Here is a 19,775-nt window from a genome sequence, read left to right as displayed (position 1 = left end):
TGGGAGCTAATCTAAGAGTTGCTTTGAAGGAGTTAGGAACTCTCGGAGCTTATAGATTCGAGAGTGGCATAGCTCCACCAACAACACTCGCCAATGACTTTGAGATAAGGCTGGCAATGATAACAATGATAAGGCAATTTAGTGGTGCCAAGCATGAAAGCCCACTAAATCATCTCAAAGTGTTCGAGAAGTATTGTAATACAATCAAGGTCAATGGGGTTTCTCAAGAATTCATAAGGCTCAAGCTATTTCCATTCTCTCTAATCGGAAGAGCTTTGGAGTGGTTAGACAAGGAAGTAAACCTAATTCCTTGAGAACTTGGGATGAGGTCACTAAGGAGTTTCTTTCCCGTTTTTACCCTCAAAAGAAGACCGCCGAGGCAAGAACTCTAATCCAAAGTTTCAAGCAAAAGCCTAGTGAGAGTTTGTATGAGGCTTGGGAAAGATACAAGGAGTATCAACGAGAATTTCCTCACCGTGGAATCCCGACTTACCAAATCATACAAATTTTCTATGGAGGATTGAGCCCCCAATGGAAGTCGTGTCTTGATACTGGAGCCGGAGGCCCGATAATGAACAAGACCGAGGACGAGGTTGTAGACATAATTGAGGATGTAGTTCGTCACTACATGGATTGGCAAGAGGGAGAGAGAGAGCCTACAAGCAAGAGTGGCTCAACGGTCTATTCGATTGATCTCAATGCGATCAATAACTTGTCTTCCCAAATCTCGAATTTGGGGAAGGAGATGACATTGATCAAGGCCAAGCTAGAGAGTGGCTCTTCGATTGCACCAAGTCTTCCCTCCCACATTAAGGGGAGAGGTACACCTTCTAACTATACTCCTCCTTCTACTTCAAGTAATATGCCAAGTGGTTGTGTTTTTTGTGATGTTTGTGGGTCTTATGACCATGACTCTTCTATAATTGTCCAAATGCTTTTGAAAATTGTGATGATGTTGAAAACAATGATTGTGAGCAAGTAAACTTTGTTTCCAACAATAATAATGGACAAAGATTTGATGGTCCAAGGAATTTTGGGAATAGGAATACTCACCAACAAGGTAGTTTTGATAACTACAACAATGGTGGTTATAGGAACCAAGGAAATCAAGGTTTCTGAGGTAACTATAACAGTCAAGGTTATAGTAATCAAAACCAAAGCCAAGAGTATGGAAATCGAGGCCAATCTCATGGTTTTGGTGGCCAACACCAAAATTTTGGCAACAATCAAGGCCGAGGTAATTGGAACAATCAAAATAGGGGCAATTTTTAAAACAACAACCAAAGGGGACCCCCACTCGGATTTGCTCTAAGACCTCAAGGCAATGGTTATAATTCTTATGCTAAACCCCATCTTCAAAGACTACCTTAGAGGAAATCATTGAGAACCAAACAAAGATTTTGAACACTTACATGTTGGTGAGTGACAAAAAGTTTAATGAGATAATAACACACAATAAGATGCTTTAAACCCAAATCACTCAACTAGCCAATACCTTGAAAGATTCTGCTAGTCCTTCTTCATTATCCTCTCAAGGATTTGATCCTAAGAAACCCGTTTATTCCATCACCACAAGGAGTGGGAAAGTGCTAGAATAGAGAGGTTCTAGGATGAGTGAGGAGGATGAGAAGAGGAGTGACTCAAGTGAGGAAAATGAGAATGAGGTGTCAAGAAGTGTGAGCAAGGAGGAAGTTCAAGAGAAAAAGATGAGTGATGAGTCTAGAAAGATGAGTGATAACTCTAATGAGAAGAGTGTTGAGAAAGAGAGGAAGCAAGATGAGGATTTTAAGCGAGACTTCCATATCCCTAAAGGTTCAATAGGTACAAGTTGGATGAACAATTTGGGAGATTTATCGAGATGTTAAAGAAAAATCCATCTTTCTATTCCTTTCACCGATGTTTTAAGAGAAATGCCTAACTATTCTAAATTTCTTAAGGAAATCTTGAGCGGTAAGAGAGATTGCAATGTGGTTGAGCCAGTGAGTTTGGGGGAGTGTTGTAGCTCCTTTATCAATAATGACTTGCCCCCAAAGATGAAAGATCCCGGAAATTTCTCCATTCCTTGTAATATTAATAAGAAATTGTTTCAAAATGCCCTTTGTGATCTTGGTGCTAGTGTTAGCATCATGCCTTACTCCGTTTTCAAGAAACTCAAGTTAGGTGAGCTCCTTTCAACCAACATGACCCTTCAATTAGCCGACCGTTCTATTAAGTTCCCAAAGGGTAGAATTGAGGATGTGCCCCTCAAATAGGAAAGTTTACTATTCTCGTTGATTTCATTATGCTAGAGATTGTGGAAGATGAAAACATTCCTATCATCCTAGGGAGGCCATTCTTAGCAACGTCGGGTGCTTTAATAAATGTGAAAGGTGGCATGATTACCTTGTGTGTTGGTGATAGTAAGGCAAGTTTTAAGCTCAAGTCGATGCATGAGTCTCTATCTTATGTGCATAAAGTTGTTGTCTTCAAATGTTAATGATTCCATGTTTATGTCTACTACTAACGATATGCTTGTAGCTTGTGATGATGTTCTTGAAAGTGTTGAAAGCAAGGTTGTTAGTGAAGAAGACAAGGATCATTCGAAGCTTGAAGATGAGTTTGAGATGCCCTTCTGGTTTGATCTTTCTCTAAAGGAAGATGAAAATAGATTTTCAAAAGGTGAACTTGAGGATCTCAAGGATCCAAGGAAGAAGAAATCAAGGAAGAGAAAGAGAGTTTCCACGAAATTCAAGAGGACGATGAAGTCTAGAGAGTTTGAATCAGTTTCTATGATTCAAGATGACATGATTCATGATGTGATTTTGCACAAGCTTTGTAATGATTTTTCCCTCTCCACCACTTTGGATAATGTGGTGCTTTTTTAACCTCCGTGATTTGGAGGAAGGGTCAAGCTTAGGACCTTAAGCAAGCGCTTCCCGGGAGACAACCCAGATTTCTAACCCTTTTTCTTTTGATTTCTATTTTTCTTAATATTCTTTCTTTTGTTCCTTTCTTTTCTTTCACTAGTTTTCTATTTGGATTGATAGGTCAATTTCGTGAGAATTGGATTACTTCAAGTGAGCATGAGCAATGGAAAGGTGTTTCGCGGTTTTTGATATGATTATGTTCGATTTTATCGAATTTGGAGGTAAAAGGGTAAGAAATTTTAGTGAGGTAAGATAAGGAAAATTGTGCTAAAATTTGAAGAAAGTTTGAACTTGGTGGGTTCATTGTGGTGCTATCATTATTTTGGGATGTTGAACCCACTGTCAACATGTGTTGAAATTGCCATATTTGGTAGGTTCAATATCCCCGGGATGATATTGAACGAAGAGCCCACAGGTGAACGCACCGAGGAAGCAAGAAAAGAGGAGTGCTGATTAGCGTGGGCGTGCTAGTGTGGGGCGCGGCCGCGCGCGACATTGGCGCGGACGCGCTGTCAGGCCACTCGGCCGCGCACCCCTGAGCCGTGACTCCTTTTTTTCTTTTTTCCCCTTTCTTTTCCTCATTTCTCCTTCTTTCCTATCACATTCGAACGCACGCCTTTCTCAAAACCGCACAAACCCTAGCCATACTCTCATCAAATTTCATCATCTAATCTTCCAAATTTCATCAAAAATCATCTAAATCTTTGTTCAAATTCATCATTTTCAACAAAAATCACACTAATTTCATCCATTTCAATCTCCAATCTCTCTCATCCATTGTTGACCAATTTTGGGACCATTTGTTCTTGAGGGAATCGGTGGCTAATTGTGGTTTAATCTTGCTTCTTGTATGGTATAATCATCTTCCTTTACTCTTAATTGCATTATTATATCATATTGTTGCAAGAATTAGATTGTTTTTGGCTGTGAATAGTGGTAGTATAAGTTTTGATGATTTTGTTGATTGATATTGATTTTTGGTTGAATATTTGTGTTGTTTGATGATTGTTATTGCCTCACATTGTATTGTTAATTGTTTTTGTAGCAAAACTGTGCGAAATTGTTGTGAATTTGAGAAGTTGAAAATTTCGGATTTTGGTAGTAAAGTGCTTAGTGTGTGATTGGTGATTTTGGCTAAGGGGTGTGATTTTGGCAATTGGAGTGTTTGTTGGTGCTATTGCGGTGTTTGTGGTGTTGCTTGATTGAATTTTGAGTTGGTATTTTTGAAGAATCATCATGTCTAAACATGTGAAGAACCTTCTTAAGAAGCGAAAAACCAACATTACAATTGAGGAACCCACTCCTAACCCCTCTACCTCACAACCTCAACAACCCACGCCTATACCCAAAATAAAAATCACCTACCCAATTTAAAAAGCTCGGTATCTCAAGTTAAAAACAGATTGTTCCCTCAAACCCTCTAGACACTATTTCCAACAAGATATGATAAAATTGGGCATTGATGAGATTTAAGGGAGTTGTTTGCTAATCTTCGAATGAGCTCATTCATAAACCAAAGCTACCGTACCTATCTTGAGCCTACTTTGGAATTCTTGGCCACGGTCTCGTATGGGGCGGTAGAAGGTGGTCACTACCGAGTCTCTTTTCAACTCTTCAACATTTATCAAGATATTTCTCTTGAAGAGTTCAATGCGGCTCTTGATTTTGATCCGGGGGCAGATATTTTGGACCCCGAGTACTTCTTCAACGATGTTTATGACCAACACTCATGGTGGGATGATATTTCCGGGGGTGGTGACTTTGAGACTCGGTATGCTTCGATTAGTAAGGTATTCCAACCATGTCTTCGAGTTCTTCATCGGCTTTTGGGGTACTCAGTAATCACGAATCAAGAATTGGGCAAAATGAGTCAATTAGAGTTCCGGATTCTTTGGTTGGCTACCCGGGAGGAATACCGTGGTCGCTTGAACTTGGGGTTCATATTTTTGAAATATTGCAAGAGTTTGCAAGATAGGAAGTCGTGAGATTCCTTGTGGTAGTATGGTCTCGCAGCTTGCGACCAACCTTAATCTTGGCCACTACTTTCCCTCTTGTACTCCGGTGGGTAGTCCGAGCACTCTCTACCTTGATATTGCTCAATTGAAACAAGTGCAATTTTTGGCAAAGAATGAAGATGATGAGGTGTTCGAGTGGCTTAGGGAGAACAAACATTAGTGTTATCTCCCTAACCCTTCCTTGACTTCTATCCACCGTGAGGATGTGCCTAATATATGGCATGTTCCCTTAAGTCACCGCCTTCCCTATGATGATGATGATGATGAAGAGATAAGTGAAGGTAAAGAAGAAGAAGAAGAAGAAGATCAACAACAACAACAACGTAGTCAACAACGACAACCGCAACAACAACATCTTCAACAACAACAACATCAAGATCAACAAGATTACGAGTTTGCAAACCCCGATATGGATGCTCTTAGTAGGCAAATGAAGGGGATGCAAATTCATTTGGAAGGCATGTATGATCAAGATTTTGCGGCAATGTATAATCGAATGAGAGGCATTTCGGAGATGCAACAAGGTATGTTTCTCCAACAACAACAAATGTATGATGTTAGTGTTAACCGTGGGGAAGTCTCTCCCGCGGTTAACTATCCTTACTTTTCACCCCAACTTGGTCCTATTCCATCAAGTGGGTATCCTTATTGGCAAGGACCCCCGGGGTCCAACACCGAGACTCGCTCATTCCCCGATGAGCACGGTAACTACGATTACCGTGTTCCCGGTGGGAGCGATTATAGGTGTGATCCTAATTACCCCTATGTGCACCCCGATCATCCACTACCGCTCGCCTTGCCCGAGCAATATGCTCCCCTTGCCCCTTGGCAATAAGAAAACTTCAAGGAGCACTTGGTTGGCCACCCGGTTACATCAGGGGATGGGATCCTTATGGTCCCCCATTTGGGTTCTCCTATGATGAGGATGACAATGATAATACCGGGCCGAGTGGTAGTTAGTTCCCCTTCTTTGTGCATTGTTCCTCCATCCCTTAATTTATGTGTTGTTTTCCTTGTATTAAAGGGATGTTGAGATGTATTCATGTTTAGATGGGGGAACTTGATTTTCTTAGGGGTTTGTCTCGGTGGCCAATTTTGTAGTTGGTAATTGCCTTGTCTACTTCTTTGTGCATTGTTCCTCCATCCCTTAATTTATGTGTTGTTTGCCTTGTATTAAAGGGATGTTGAGATGTATTCATGTTTAGCTTGGGGGAACTTGATTTTCTTAGGGGTTTGTCTCGGTGGCCAATTTTGTAGTTGGTAATTGCCTTGTCTACTTCTTGCCTTGATGATTGATATTTGCATGCTTTAGTCTCCTCTTGATGTTGTTTAGTTGTTGTTTCTTTCATCTGTATTCTTTTTCTCTTGATGATGATGTTGTTGTTTCGATTGCTTTGATGATGATGCATGTTGTTTGCTCCCGCATATCGAAATCCCTTGAATCCAAATCCCTTTAATCCAAATCTTGTAGTTTAGATGATTAAATGCCAATTTAGTGTTTTGTTTCTTTATATTTCTCTACTTTTCTTACTTTCTTTTTGGTAGTTTCATTTTCTTTTTGCTTTGTAGTTTCTTTTTGTTTAGTTTGCTTTCTTTTACTTTGTTTTGAAGTTACTAACCATTTTCTTTGTTTATAGCTCTATTTTCTATTCTTCTTCTCACTTGGCTTGGTTGATGATGCTATTGATTCTTTGAACTTAATGAAGGTGGTGGACTTTTCGCCTTATTTTTATTAGCATTGCTTGGAAGCCCGGTGAGATCATTCTTATTTGCTTCTTTTATTTTGTTTTCTTTTCATGATGCATAGATTAGGATTAGTTTAGGAGAAGTTGAACGGTTCGAGGATGTAATGCTTGTAACACCTTAGAGTGTTTGGGGTCTTTGATGTTGTTGTCGAATGACCACTGGTTTGACGATATAGAATTACATGTTCTTCTTGCATCTTTGTTCCTTTCTTTATTTTCCTACTTTTCCTCTATCTTTGTTTTCCTTTTTCTCTTTTATTTTCTTTACTTTTTTCTTATTTTTCTTTCTTTTTGATTTTGGTTTGAATAAAGTTTTTAAGGCTTTCCTTTTTCTTTTTGTTGACTTTCTAGTGAATTGGACTATATACCAACGGACTTTTGCTTTTGAATGAACATCTTCCTAATTGGTAGTGGTATGCACGGTTTGAGAATATGCTTGGTTGATTCTAGGATAGCGTATGCTAAGGTAGCATGTCTAAGAACTAGGGGGATCATGAAACCCGATTCTACTTGCTTGTGGCATGCTTGGTAGTTGCTTCCTATGGTCGATTTGACACCTATAGTGAGTTTTTGCTACATCCATGTGAGGTTTACATATTTTTCTATCCTTCTACAATTACTTGAATTGAGCGGCATGGATCCTTGACTATTGCAAACCTAATCTTGAATCTTGACTCATAATTCTCAAACACGAGACCGAACCATCTAGGGAAGACAAAGACATCTTTTCGGGGTGGTAATTTTTCTTTTTCTAGGTTAATTTTTCTTAATTTTAGTTTTTGGGTTCCCATTTGCCTACTTGCTAACCATTTGAGCTTTTCCCCTTCTTTTCAAGCCACATCTTTAGAACTTTGAGCCTTTTGTTTCTTTTTGTTCCATTCTTTGTTTTTGTGAAGCAAATGATCATGTTCTTGGAGATTGTGGTATATGAGTTTGGATATTGGTTCTATTTGTAAGCAAGCTTGTGTTGTGTATATCTTGTGAATAATGGCAAGTGAATAAATGAAAAAGCCGTCCATAGTTAAAAGAGGCAAGGACAATGAATAATGTAAAAAATGAAAAGTATTGATAAATGATAACAAGCAAAGTATATTAATATAGCTTTGGCAAAATCTGAATCATTTGAAAAAAATTGAGAAAATTCAAAAATATTTTGATGTAATTGTTTTTCTCCTTTTCATGCATTGAGGACAATGCTTCCTTTAAGCTTGGGGGAGAAGCGTTTACGCTTTTTGTATATATGATTGTGGTTATAGCTTTGAATAAGCTTGGGGGTGTTAGTTTGTTTTTGTTTGGCGATTACTTGGTTATAAGGAGAAGGTTTGATCACCCTTTTGCTTCACTAATCAGGAATACCGCCAAATTCTAAATTTTAAGCCTACCCTCACCCTTTTTTCCCTTATGTTACAACCATTGGGAAAGACCTTTCGACCTAGAGGTTGAGTCACATATCGAGGGAGGGCATTATGAGTTAAAGCCTAAAGAGAGGGGATGCAAAGTCAAGACGTCGAGTAGCCTAAAATATGTTCTTTTTCGGCTCCTTCGAGGAGCTATTGAGATGCTCACTAGAGGGAGATTTGAGACTATAGGGAGAACGCGGTAAGATCAAATGGAATGAAGGTGGATTGTGATAACTAGTTCTCTACGCTTAGCATATTCTATGTTTCAATCAACCTTGGATATCTTGGAACATGCATACCCCTATTTGCTTAAGAAAGTTGTTTATTCATTTGAAGTGTAGTCATTTTGTAAGAGTTCAATTCGTAAAGGTTTTGATTTTACTTTTCTTTTGATTTCTTTTACTTTTGTGATTTGCCTCATGCTTGTTTGTTGAGAGTTACGGGTTAACCTCTTAGGAAACCCTTACGAGACCTTTACTCATCTTCTAGGGCAATCTAGGGGTTTAAAGGGCTTGTTGTAGCTAAAAACAGCTGTGATTCCTACGGAAGTGAGTCTTAGTGTATATTCTCTTCTTTTCTCTTTCATTTTCATTTTCAATAAGTCTTACATCCTTATTCTTGCTTGCCTGATTTTGCTCGAGGACGAGTAAAAGTTTAGCTTGGGGGAATTTGATGAGTGTCATTTATGGCACTCATTTGTTCTCTTTTAGGATGATTTTAGATTGCTTTTATAGTTCTTTTCTTTCCTTTTTCCTTAGTTTTGATTTTTATTTCTTTAGTCTGCTCTTTACTTAGTTGATTTTCCATTTCCATGCATTTCTTGGTTTTTCTTGTCTTTTTCCCTTTTATTTGCTTGTTTTCTTTCATTTTTCAAGTTAAGGTCGTTATCTAAAGATTCCCAAGAGCCCTTCCCAAGTTTGGCATTGGTTAGGATGCCTAGTTTTCTCTATTTGAAGCTCAAGTATGGAGAAGCGGAAGTTTCATTTGGCCTTGGGCCGTGCATTCAAGCCGTGGGGGCACGGATTCTCGTGTTGAACCCACCATCGAGGTGATTTTGGGTCTGCCATGTCCCGTGTTTATCAAGAGCATGGAGTGGAGCGCACAAGGAGCTTCAAAATGGTGGTGAAGAGGGGCTGCCCTGTTCCTTGGCGCGGGCGCACGCGACTATGGCGCGGCCGCGCAGCCTGGTGGCGCAGGTGCGCGTAGCCCTAGCGCGGGCGCGCCGCCTGCTCTCCCTGTTCTGTACCCATTTTTGCGCGGCAGCGCTCCTTGTTGAAGAAGGCCGCGCCTGTACGGGTCTATTTTGGACGATCTCACTAATTTCTTTTTGTTAGTTTTACTATATATAGACTTTTCTTCTAATTTTAGAGGGAGACACTACTAAAATTCGGCTAAATTGCGACCGTTTTTTATGCGGTTGCAGTATTACGACTGCTTTGACAACGATCGCAAATTGCGACCGTTTTGCGATCGTTTTTAGCCTTTTAGACGATCGCTAGGATGTTTGAACAATTAAAAATAATTCTAAATTAAATTAAATTGTTTGCGACCGTCAAAGACGGTTGTAAATCTCATAATCTGCGACCAGCAAAGAGACGGTCGTAAATGTCATAATCTGCGACCGCCTCTAAAACGGTCGCATATTTCTAATTTTGCAACCGTTTTAGTAGTCGTAATTGTTTTTTATTTTTTTATTTTTAAAATAGGGTATAAAAGGGATTCCAACTTCCAACTCACACTAACCCTAATTTTTTTACACAGCCGCTACTCTTCCTTCATTTTCCTTATCTCCTCTCTTTCCTTCTCACGTTCCTCCTCTCTCTAATTCATTCTCCTTTTTCACTCTCATCTCCTATTTTCTGACTTTCATTGCCGAAAAATCAAACAAAGCAAACTTGTTCTCTTTCTCTAAATTTCCTCCTATTCTCCCTCCCATACTCTTTCCTCTTCTCCTTCTCGTTCTCTTTCCTTAGGATTTTCGCTCCATCTCTGTTTCTTTGTTTCTTCTTCATTTTATCTTTTTCTTAGGATTTCTGTCAACTAATGAATTGTGGTGTTGTATTTTCGTCAAAGTTTGGTATTAATGGTCAAACTCGACCATAAAAATTCCAGATTTGGAGTTTTTATACTCAAATTTGACCATATAAACCTAAAGAGGAAGAAGTTTTGTGAAAGGTATGTGTTTCTTCTCTGAATTTTTATTATATTTTTGTTTATTTTCAATTTTTGTTGTTTTATTTTCTTCTCTAATTTCCATGATTGTTCAATTTTATTCCGATTTTTGTTTGTGTTTTTGTTTGAGTTTTGGTTCGATTTTTTTTTGTGTTTTGGTTCGAATTTTTGTTGATTTTGTTCAAATAGTGGTTCGATTTTTGTTGAAATTGTGTGTTGTTTGAATTTTTGTGGGTTTTTTTGAGTTGAGTTTTTATTCAAATTTTGCTTAGTGTTTGTGGGTTTAATTTGTGTTCGTATTTTTTGTTGATTTTTTATTTAATTTTTGTGCATTTTATTTGTGGGTTAAATTGTTTTGATTAATTTATGTTGCTTTTTTTTTCAATTTTTTGTTTGATTTTTGTAAATTTGTTCGAAATTATATGTGTTGTTTTTGTTGGTTTAATCGGATGTTTTTGTTGATTAAATTTCTAGGTTAATTTTTTTTGATAAATTTATGTTTTTCTGGGTTAGGGGTGGGTGGGTGGTGGTGGGTATTGGTGGTTGAAGGTGGGCGAAGGTGATGGTGGGTAGAGGGCGGCGGCTAGTGGTTGTTGAGGGTGGCAGTGGTGGTGGTTTGGGTGGGATCTAGTTTCGATGGATCTGGGTCAAGGTTGGGTGGGTGATGGGTCTGTTTTCTTTTTTTTTTTGTTCTTTTTAAAACTTTTAGCGACCACTTATGACGGTCGCTAATTTCAATATTTGCGACCGTTTCATAAAGCGGTCGCAATTATTGATATTTGCGACCGTTTTCATAACGGTCGTTGAAAATAGTAAAAACGGTCGCAAAAAATCTACAACCGTCAAACGGTCGTAATTTTGTTTTTTTGCGACCAAGAGAATAACGACCGCCATGTTACGACCGTTGACGGTCGCAATTATGTTTTGCGACCGTTTTTGCTATTTTCTGCGACCGTTTGATGCGGTCGCAATTTGGCCGAATTTTAGTAGTGAGAAGGGAATTAGAGATAATTAGAGATAGTTTTGAGATCAAATTTTAGAGAGAGAAACTCTAGTTTGTAGAGAGAGAAGTTCATAGTTCATGGTTGATGATTGATGATTCTAAGCACAATTTCTTTTGATTTCACCAAAGTTTGTAAGGGTTTCTTTTGCTTTAATGCAATCTTTAGCTTTTAATTTCAATTGTTTGTTCATTGTTCAAGTTTAATTGATTAGTGATTGAATTTAGTTTGATTAATATGATGATGATGCACTTGTTGATTAGTTTAGTTTTGATTTTGATTTCTTTCATGGATTGTGAGTAGTTTACTTGCTAGGGTGATGGTGAAGCATGTATGAGTAATAATCAATACTAATTGGGGGAAATTGATTGAGTTAATCTTGTGATTAAATTGGCTAATTGATTTTGTGCATGTGTGTGCTTAATTGAAGAGTAGCTAAGTTTGATTGGTGCACCAGATTGCATTGTGAGTTCACTTTAATACGGACAATTGATTTGTGGCTTGCATTTGTCGATCGAGTTGATTTGTGAAGTTCCTAGGTAGAGTCTCTCGTATTTGGAGCTAGTTAGACCTCTAGGAGAATAGCTTATCATACACTTTTGATTGCATTATCGATTTTCCTTCGCAATGCTTGACTTAATCAATCTCAATCTCGATTAGTTTGTATCCATTACAAGTATATGAGGATCCTAATCCGTAGTGCTTGATATATCGATTTACTTTGTGTTTGCGTTGTTTGTTTAGTTGAATCTAGACATCTTACTTTCCCATTTTGATTTCGAGATAGCTTAACTTTAGCAATAGTTAACTTCCCTCCATTCCCTTGGGTTCGACCCTTGACTTACCTCTATACTAGTATTTGGGTTGGTTAAGTGCTTACAAATTTTGTTTTGACCGTGGGAGGATTAGTTTCAATGACCTAGTCTCAACCCGCGTCAATTCCCCTTCAGTTTCGGTGTCGGATATTCTTTTAATGTATAATATCCAGTATGGTAGGAAAGGGTGATTATAAGAGATTGTCTACATAAATATTCTATGGTATTGTTAGGTTGACATATGAATTAAAACTTTGTTTGGACGAAAGGAAATGAAAGGAAAACAAGAGAAGAGAAAAGGAGGAGGACAATTTCTCTTGTTTGGGTAAAGGATTGAAGGAGGAAGGGGAAGGAGAGGGAGGGATACATTTTCCTTCTCTCATTAATACGCTAGAGGGATTTTGGAGGGAACATGGAGCTAACCTTTCCCCTTCCTTTCTTTCCTCCTTTACTATCCAAACAAAGTGAAAAGGAAAAGGAAAGATTTCCTTCGTCACCATTTTCCTTCAGTATTATACGCTCATTTCCTTGACCTCCATTTCCCTTCACTATTAAATCCAAACGCATAAATTCTCATCGACATTTGTATTTCATTGGAATTAAAGTTCTTAGGAACGGGCTAAAGTTTTTGGTTGTTAAGAAGACCTTTGCAAATCATGAAATTTTAGGTTATCAAGGGGGGCTTAGTAATGTAATTTCTATGTTTTATGGCCATTGGAAATTCCCAAGAATTTGTGCTTTCTACATTTTCACTTTTTTTGGCTAACCAAACAAATTCCCTATCCAAATTCACATGAATTTTAGTTCCCCTATTTTTGTGCAACCTAGCAATACCTACAATCTATCACTCTCTCGCACCTTGAAACCAAAGCAATATGAGAACAGTAGCCCAATTGGATCCGAAAATCAAAAGCTGATGAGGTAGATTCTACATATAGAATTTGAAGATTTTGCATAACGTAAGAGGAAGGAATATGCTAGACACGAAACTTGTTCTTGACTAAAGTAGAAATCCATTTGAATGTGACTCGTGGGCATCCGATTGCTTTGAAGAATTACACATTGTCACAAAACACTACAATGGGCTAACCTGTCTACCACATATGATATGTTATAATTGGTAAATTCTCCTTCAATTAGTATGTCATATACTCTTTTAATGTGTATCTAGTATTATTAGAAGGGACGATTATAAAGGATTGTCTACAAAAATATTCTAAGATATTCTATCAATCTCCTGACCCTAGTGAAGCGGTAGGAGAACGGGCGCTCAATAATTAATCAAATACGTAATAGTTGTCAGGGAAGACCTTTCTTGAAGAAGTTGATGATGTTTGCATAAAGAGGAAGTAATATGCTAGACACAAGCAGCCCCTAAAGTAACTTGGTCGATCTCGCTCAAATCATTTGAATGTGATTTCTGCCTTCCTAGGCATCAAATTGCTTTTGAGATTTACTCATTGTCACAAAATGCTATATTAGCTCCAATGTGAGGCCAATTAAGCTTAAGCAGTAATTTACATATCCAACAAGTCTAAATCAATAGAGTTTCACTTACATTTGGAGAACGAAGAGACTTGATTGTCACCTAAGAATACACCATAGCCGGAAGTAGAACGACAATTAAATATGTAAATTTTTACATGTTCGATCATTTAGGACGAATATCCCTAATAGATCATGGACATGACTACTGCACATGAGTCTTTTGAGCTATAAATTTCAAAACAGAGTATAGTTTAAGATAACACATCTAAAAAACTCAATGATCACATATCATTTGAAAAGCGTCATTGATAATTTTTTTTTGTAATTACTATTTTTGTTAAAAAACTAAAAGATTCACTTTGATTAGGGTCTTGGAAGGATTCATACAGGCATTACACAATATCTACTATCATATTGTAATGGCTTCTTGGTGTCTTGGAAATGGCAACACCTTGGAATGATTTACAAGCAAACCCTAATTATCACCTGATTCTTTGATATTCTTTTCATTATAGTAAGCTGATGTATAAACACCCACTAATTTCTTTATTTCTCTTCTCAATATTTGAACTTTTATGAGACTTATTAATCCAAGCTTTATGTTACCCTATTCTCTCCTTTAAATCCTATGCTTCCTGCAATATATCTTAGATTGAGACTTTAGGCAGCTTTTATTGATACTACCGTATTATTTTGGTTCTGTAGGAGGCACATGGATTGTTACAACCATTAACAAATATTGCATTTCTCTTTTAGGTCTCTTAGGTTGAGATTTTGCATAGCTTTTCCATGCACTAGTTTCAGCTGTTTGGAGCCTTAACTTTTACCATTGATGATATGCTTCATTGTCATGTATGTCCTTTGTTTCTAAGAGATCATGTACACCATTGTAGACATGTCACGTTCTCAACACTACAGCTTCTTCAAGATCTATAAATAGAATGGGTTGTTATGAAAGATTGTTCATTAGAAAGATTCACCAATTTTATTCCAAGCATTAGAAATCTTTTATTCCTATGAAATTGTTTTTATGACATCCCTAAACAAAAGAGGCATGTTTTCCTAATTGCCTTCCATAAGTTTATCTATCATGCAATTTTTGGTGCTTTAGTACCTGAGTTTGATTGTCATGTGGATGATTCTGTCTAAAAAGAAATCTAATTGGTTAAACACTTAAACTGTTGTGAAGAGGATTATGGTACCTACCATCTTTGTACATGTGTTTTTGGACAGAGATCTTGAAATTTGATTGTTGAAGTGTGATTCTTATCTTTGACTTGGTGATACTGCCATGGAATATCACTAGGCAAAACCTTCTTTTGGGGATACTTACCATGGCTAGCTGCTAGTAGCATTTCTAGATTGAGATTGTCAGTTGGACATTAAAATCTCTATCTTATCCGGCTTGACCCTCTGAAATTGAAAGCTCTATGACTGGTACTTAGCTTGGTTATTATGAATTCTTGCGTGTAATTGCACATAGGGCCTCCAGCCGAGAAATGGAGTGAACGGATGTAGTTATGTAAAAGAAAAACTGATCCCCCTGGTTTACAGTCCCTGGCTGGATCTTTCCTTATTAAAGCATGTTCCGCATTTAGAACTAACAGCCTTTGCAGACACTAACTTAAGCTATTGCCTTTACGTCCACTTCTTGTGATGTAATATTTACTCACACATGGTCAACTGGCCTAATTCAACTTTACTATTTCATTTTGTTACTCCATATTTTTAGTGGTTCTGCATCATCTGGAATAGCAATAATTTCTTTGTTTGTTCATGTTTTGCGTTTACATTTTTCAGTCAATACCTTTATCTCTAATATGCTTTTATATCATATTTTTTCATGATTTTCCTTTGTTAATTTTTCTTGGCTTAGTAACTTATTCTTGTTGCTGACCTATGGAGGTTAATGCCTAATGTTTGCTCTTACTTGTGTAGCCACATTCTCAGAGCATTTTTGATGCACAGAATGAACAATAAATGTACTTCGTGCAATCACAGGTATCTTAGAATATAGTGGTAATTAAATCATGTTCTTATAATTTTTCATCCATCACTCGGCATCATATATGGTATCATCTAATTCATTTCTATTCTCTTTTTGATGTTCTCCACTCAATTTAATTAGTGTATCTTTAATTCTTATGGTAATTTATTGTTAGTACCAAACAAAGGAATGTATGTCAATATATAAACTATAAAATGCTTCATCGTGTGTTTTGAGGAACTTGGAAAAGGTTTTGTCATGAGAATTTAAATAACTGTCAAAAGTCAAATTAATACGATATTTTAACTTATTTCTTCCCCTCTGTTCTCAATTTCTTCTCCTCTCTTCCCTAGGTGATTTCTTGCCATTTTTATCCTTGCATCATTGATTTCTTTAATGAAAGCTTACATTGTGTCGGAAAAATTATCTTGGAGAATTGCTTATGATAGAGTTCTTATGAAGAATTTTGGAAGAGGTGAATGATATTTTTCTAAATGAAGTAAAGTTGAATGTGCTTGTATGATGCATGGATATTTAGAGTTTATACTTCTTGTTCAGTAATGAGCTTGATTTTTATTATGATTTTTATGAATATATTAGTTATTATTATTCCCCTTATCTGGATCTTAAATTGTGACACTGTCCCTGCAACCTCAATTTCCCATTAATCATTCACTACGATTTCACTAAATTTTTGATAATCATACATTTTTCCTCCAACACATGGCTGAAGTGGGGGCATCTTTGAAATTCTAATTATAATATATATATATATATATATATTTACTCCTAATTTAGAAAAATAAACTATTGTTTTCCCAGACATCCCAATATAATATACCTGACTTGTATTTCCTAACAGTGTATTTTACAATTTATACATATTAGGAAATTGTTAGGGTAAGAATTATTTATGACTTAGCTGCCATTGTCTAGAGACTTGCATAAGCCCTCTAATAGTCATAAGTAATTAAGTAGTATATCAGCATCAAAATAGCAAAACAATATCTTAAATCCGACTATGAACTGAAACATTTTTGGCAATCATCTAGCTAATTAGGATTGTAGGGGTAGAATACATATGTATGGAATTCTTCATGTAAACGAAAAATAAACCTGTATAAATTTGTTGAAGTATAATGTTTCATTAAATTTTAAAGATTCATAAGAGTAGTTATCATTTATCTTGTTTCATACTCCATCTTTCGCCATCTTCTGACACCTCATCCACATGAGGTACACAATTTCTTAAGCATTTATGATAAATATAAGCAAATGAAATGGAATAATGATATATTTGGAATAAGACTAAATATTAAATGGGATAAGAGTATCCCACTACATCTAGAACCTTTATGCATTGTCGTTCTGTCTTTACCTATGGTAATATAGTAGATTATTGTCCGTGGTTAATTTATATGTTTTGACTGATGACCAATCTGCGTACCTAACTGGTCTAACTCTTTGGCTTAATGTTTTTGGGTCCTCATATCTTCCTTTCCTGAATATGCACCTACTAGCTTTCATATTATTATGAACTATATAAATATCTTTTTAGCACTAAAATAGAGGAACTGATAAAAAAGGGTGAGATTCAGATTCAGCTAAGCTTTCCAGAATGTTGTTGGCAGCTCCTTCTTCCTGAGGGGGTGGTTTATTGCTAATCTTCCTCTCACTTTGCTTACTCTTGTATAGTTGAACTACATAATATTGAAATACAAATGCACTGATGTTCCACCGATTTTATCTATTTGTATCAGGCAACATTTATGCTTCTACTGCACTATGTGCATCACATCACATTTGGGTGTCCAGTGGTAATGGTTTTGCAAAATATGCACCATGATATGAGACTTGATGTAGATAACATGTCGTATGAGGTAATAGTTGCCTATTTATTTTCCTCTAAGGTCAATTTATGGGTATTTTCCTAACACAATGCTATATATGTTCCAGGAGTTGTTAGCTCTAGAAGAGCATATTGCGAATGTTTGTTCTAGTTTAAGTGAGGAAACCATTTTGGAGCTTCTAAAGTGGAGATATTATGAATGTGCTATCAAAGAACCTATTTTAGATGATGAGACATGTTGCATATGTAAGGTATTGTGCTTCTAGCTATAATTAACTAATTACATAAGAGAGTACTCCCTCTATGTGACTTTGTAGTTGAATATACTCCCTCCATCTCATAATATAGTTTTTGTTTGTGTTTTTTCACATTATTTAAGAAATAGGAGGAGAAAGTGAATGAATTACATTAACAAAAGTGAAAAGTACAATCATAGACAAAAGTTACAGAGAGAAAGTGGAAAAAAGTACAAAGTATATGCAAAATCCAAAGGTAAATTAGGGAGTATATATAATGAATAAAGTTAAAAAAGTGAGGGTATAATAGACTTTACATACTATCCAAAAATAGAAACAGGAACAACATTTTTTATCTCCAAAATAGGAACACGAGAACTATATTATGGGACGGCAGGAGTAGTATTTTAGGATGACTAAAATTATTACCTTTCTCAACATCATTATGGTTTATGACTGAATATAAATGTTTCTCATAAAAAACTGTGGTTGCTGATACAAGAGATTTAAGCTGAGAATTATTTATTTGAGAGAATTGGACTGACTTGCCTTTACATGGGCTGTTATACTGACTTGAAACGTTACCATGGCATGAGGTTAACCTTCCCTCTTTTCCTTTCTTTTTTTTGTTTCACTGACTTGAAACGTTATCATGGCAGGAAGAGTATGCTTACGGAGAAGAAATTGGAGAGTTGAATTATGGTCATGAGTTCCATACAAGGTATATCAAATAGTGGCTCATCATCAAAAATACATGCCGGATCTGTCAAATGAAGGGCTTGGGTGCATAAAACGCTGCAGCAATGAAAATTATTGCTGTAAAAGTAGTTTTATAAACATCTTTAGCAATTAGCTGCAGTTACTTTAGTTTTGAATATTTTTTTTTATTGTTTTTTATTGTTGAAACTTAATAATGTGGACGTTATAAGTGTATATAGACCCACAATCATTTACGAAGTAACACATCTGTTGCAAATAGTACGATATTGAGAATACTTTCTTGGGAATAGTGCTCGGATTACCAGGCTGAGCTCTATACCAAGCACCAGGGACACACACATATCTCTAGTTGGTAAGGAACAAGAAGTACATATGTTTCTCAGCGCTATTGTTAAAGCCTGCAGCTATGTTCGATCAATTCATGTTATCAAATATTTGTTTTTACATTTGATTGGAGTCTTGGATCGACAGAGTTGCCCATTTATAACTACTATGAGATATCCAGGTGCAAAACATTGAACTCTATGTGCCAGTTGTAGCTGCCTAATAATCTAATTTCAGCCATAGTTTTTCAGCACATGTTAGAACTAAGAAGGTTTCAGAACAAAAAGGTATTGCTTTTAATTCAAAGTAAGATTGAAAATATTTGTATCATAACTCCTGAAAGTGGGTCGCAGACTCACAGAAAATATGTATGTAATTTGATTTTATAAGCTATAGCTGTTGGCTTTTGTTTATAAACTCGGTTTTTCGAGATCCTGGGAATTGGGAAGGCCCTTCCTAGAAGGTAAGTCCCTCCCTAGGGTCTTTGTATTGCACTTGATTTTCTTTGTTCAATAATATTTTCGTAACTTTGATTTTGAAACGCATCATTCGACCTTCTGTTCAATTATGAAGTATTAGGCATTGTTTTCCATTAATCCATTTACATCTATGTGTTTGTCCAATTAAAAAAATTTTGGTGTTTGATCCCTAATACAGAGTAGACTACTGAAATCGGGGTAGTGCTTAATTACATGCATACCTGATTCATGACCAGACTACAGCTTTGGAGTTTTTACCAGATTGGATTATAAACAGCACTTTGTTGTAGTCTTAGATAGCAGGATAGAAAGGCTAAAATGGATCGAAGTTGTTATAGAGAACCGCTACAGAGCTTAGTAAACTAAACTGGAACTACATCAGGAGCTCTCTTCAAGCAAGGGTTGATACATTTCTGTAAGAAGCTGATACATCAAATACGAAATCAGCAATTTTAGACAAACTATTTAACTGCCAATCAGAAGTTTAAATATTAAAATGGGTATAAATTTAGCCACTGATCAAATCCACCAGGAGTTCAACACATAAGTAACATTTATGCTCAAGTACCATGCAAGCTTGGTGGATTGGCTTGGGAGTAGGGGGATTCCTTTATCTCCCCCCTCTACTCTGATGCAGT

General features: G+C 36.6%; 1 protein-coding gene and 1 non-coding gene across 2 annotated transcripts; one reads left to right on the top strand and one right to left on the bottom strand.

Moving 5' to 3' along the window:
* Positions 1 to 377: 377 nt before the first annotated feature.
* On the bottom strand, positions 378 to 483 carry LOC145590448 (small nucleolar RNA R71). Its single transcript, XR_014102043.1, has one exon. It is a non-coding gene; the product is annotated as a small nucleolar RNA R71 (small nucleolar RNA).
* A 3,026-nt stretch (positions 484 to 3,509) lies between these two features.
* LOC145587636 (putative E3 ubiquitin-protein ligase RHG1A) lies at positions 3,510 to 19,097 on the top strand. Its single transcript, XM_081644361.1, has 5 exons — positions 3,510 to 3,759; positions 15,481 to 15,543; positions 17,290 to 17,409; positions 17,486 to 17,629; positions 18,274 to 19,097. Exons 2-5 carry the CDS (start codon positions 15,523 to 15,525, stop codon positions 18,346 to 18,348), a joined length of 360 nt encoding a protein of 119 aa, XP_081500487.1. The 5' UTR covers positions 3,510 to 3,759; positions 15,481 to 15,522; the 3' UTR covers positions 18,349 to 19,097.
* The last annotated feature ends 678 nt before the right edge of the window (positions 19,098 to 19,775 follow it).

The sequence above is a fragment of the Chenopodium album genome, chromosome 17 (genome assembly GCF_948465745.1).
Source record: "Chenopodium album chromosome 17, dcCheAlbu1.1, whole genome shotgun sequence".
Classification (NCBI taxonomy): Eukaryota; Viridiplantae; Streptophyta; class Magnoliopsida; order Caryophyllales; family Amaranthaceae; genus Chenopodium; species Chenopodium album.
The sequence above is the reverse complement of the archived record's forward strand: the minus strand, read 5'-3'. Positions and strand labels throughout refer to the sequence as shown.

Coding starts and splice junctions, on each gene's coding strand:
- LOC145587636 (XM_081644361.1), top strand. CDS start 15,523: ATGTACTTCGTGCAATCACAG. Junction 15,544..17,289: donor TGTACTTCGTGCAATCACAG/GTATCTTAGAAT, acceptor TATTTGTATCAG/GCAACATTTATGCTTCTACT. Junction 17,630..18,273: donor AGACATGTTGCATATGTAAG/GTATTGTGCTTC, acceptor TTATCATGGCAG/GAAGAGTATGCTTACGGAGA.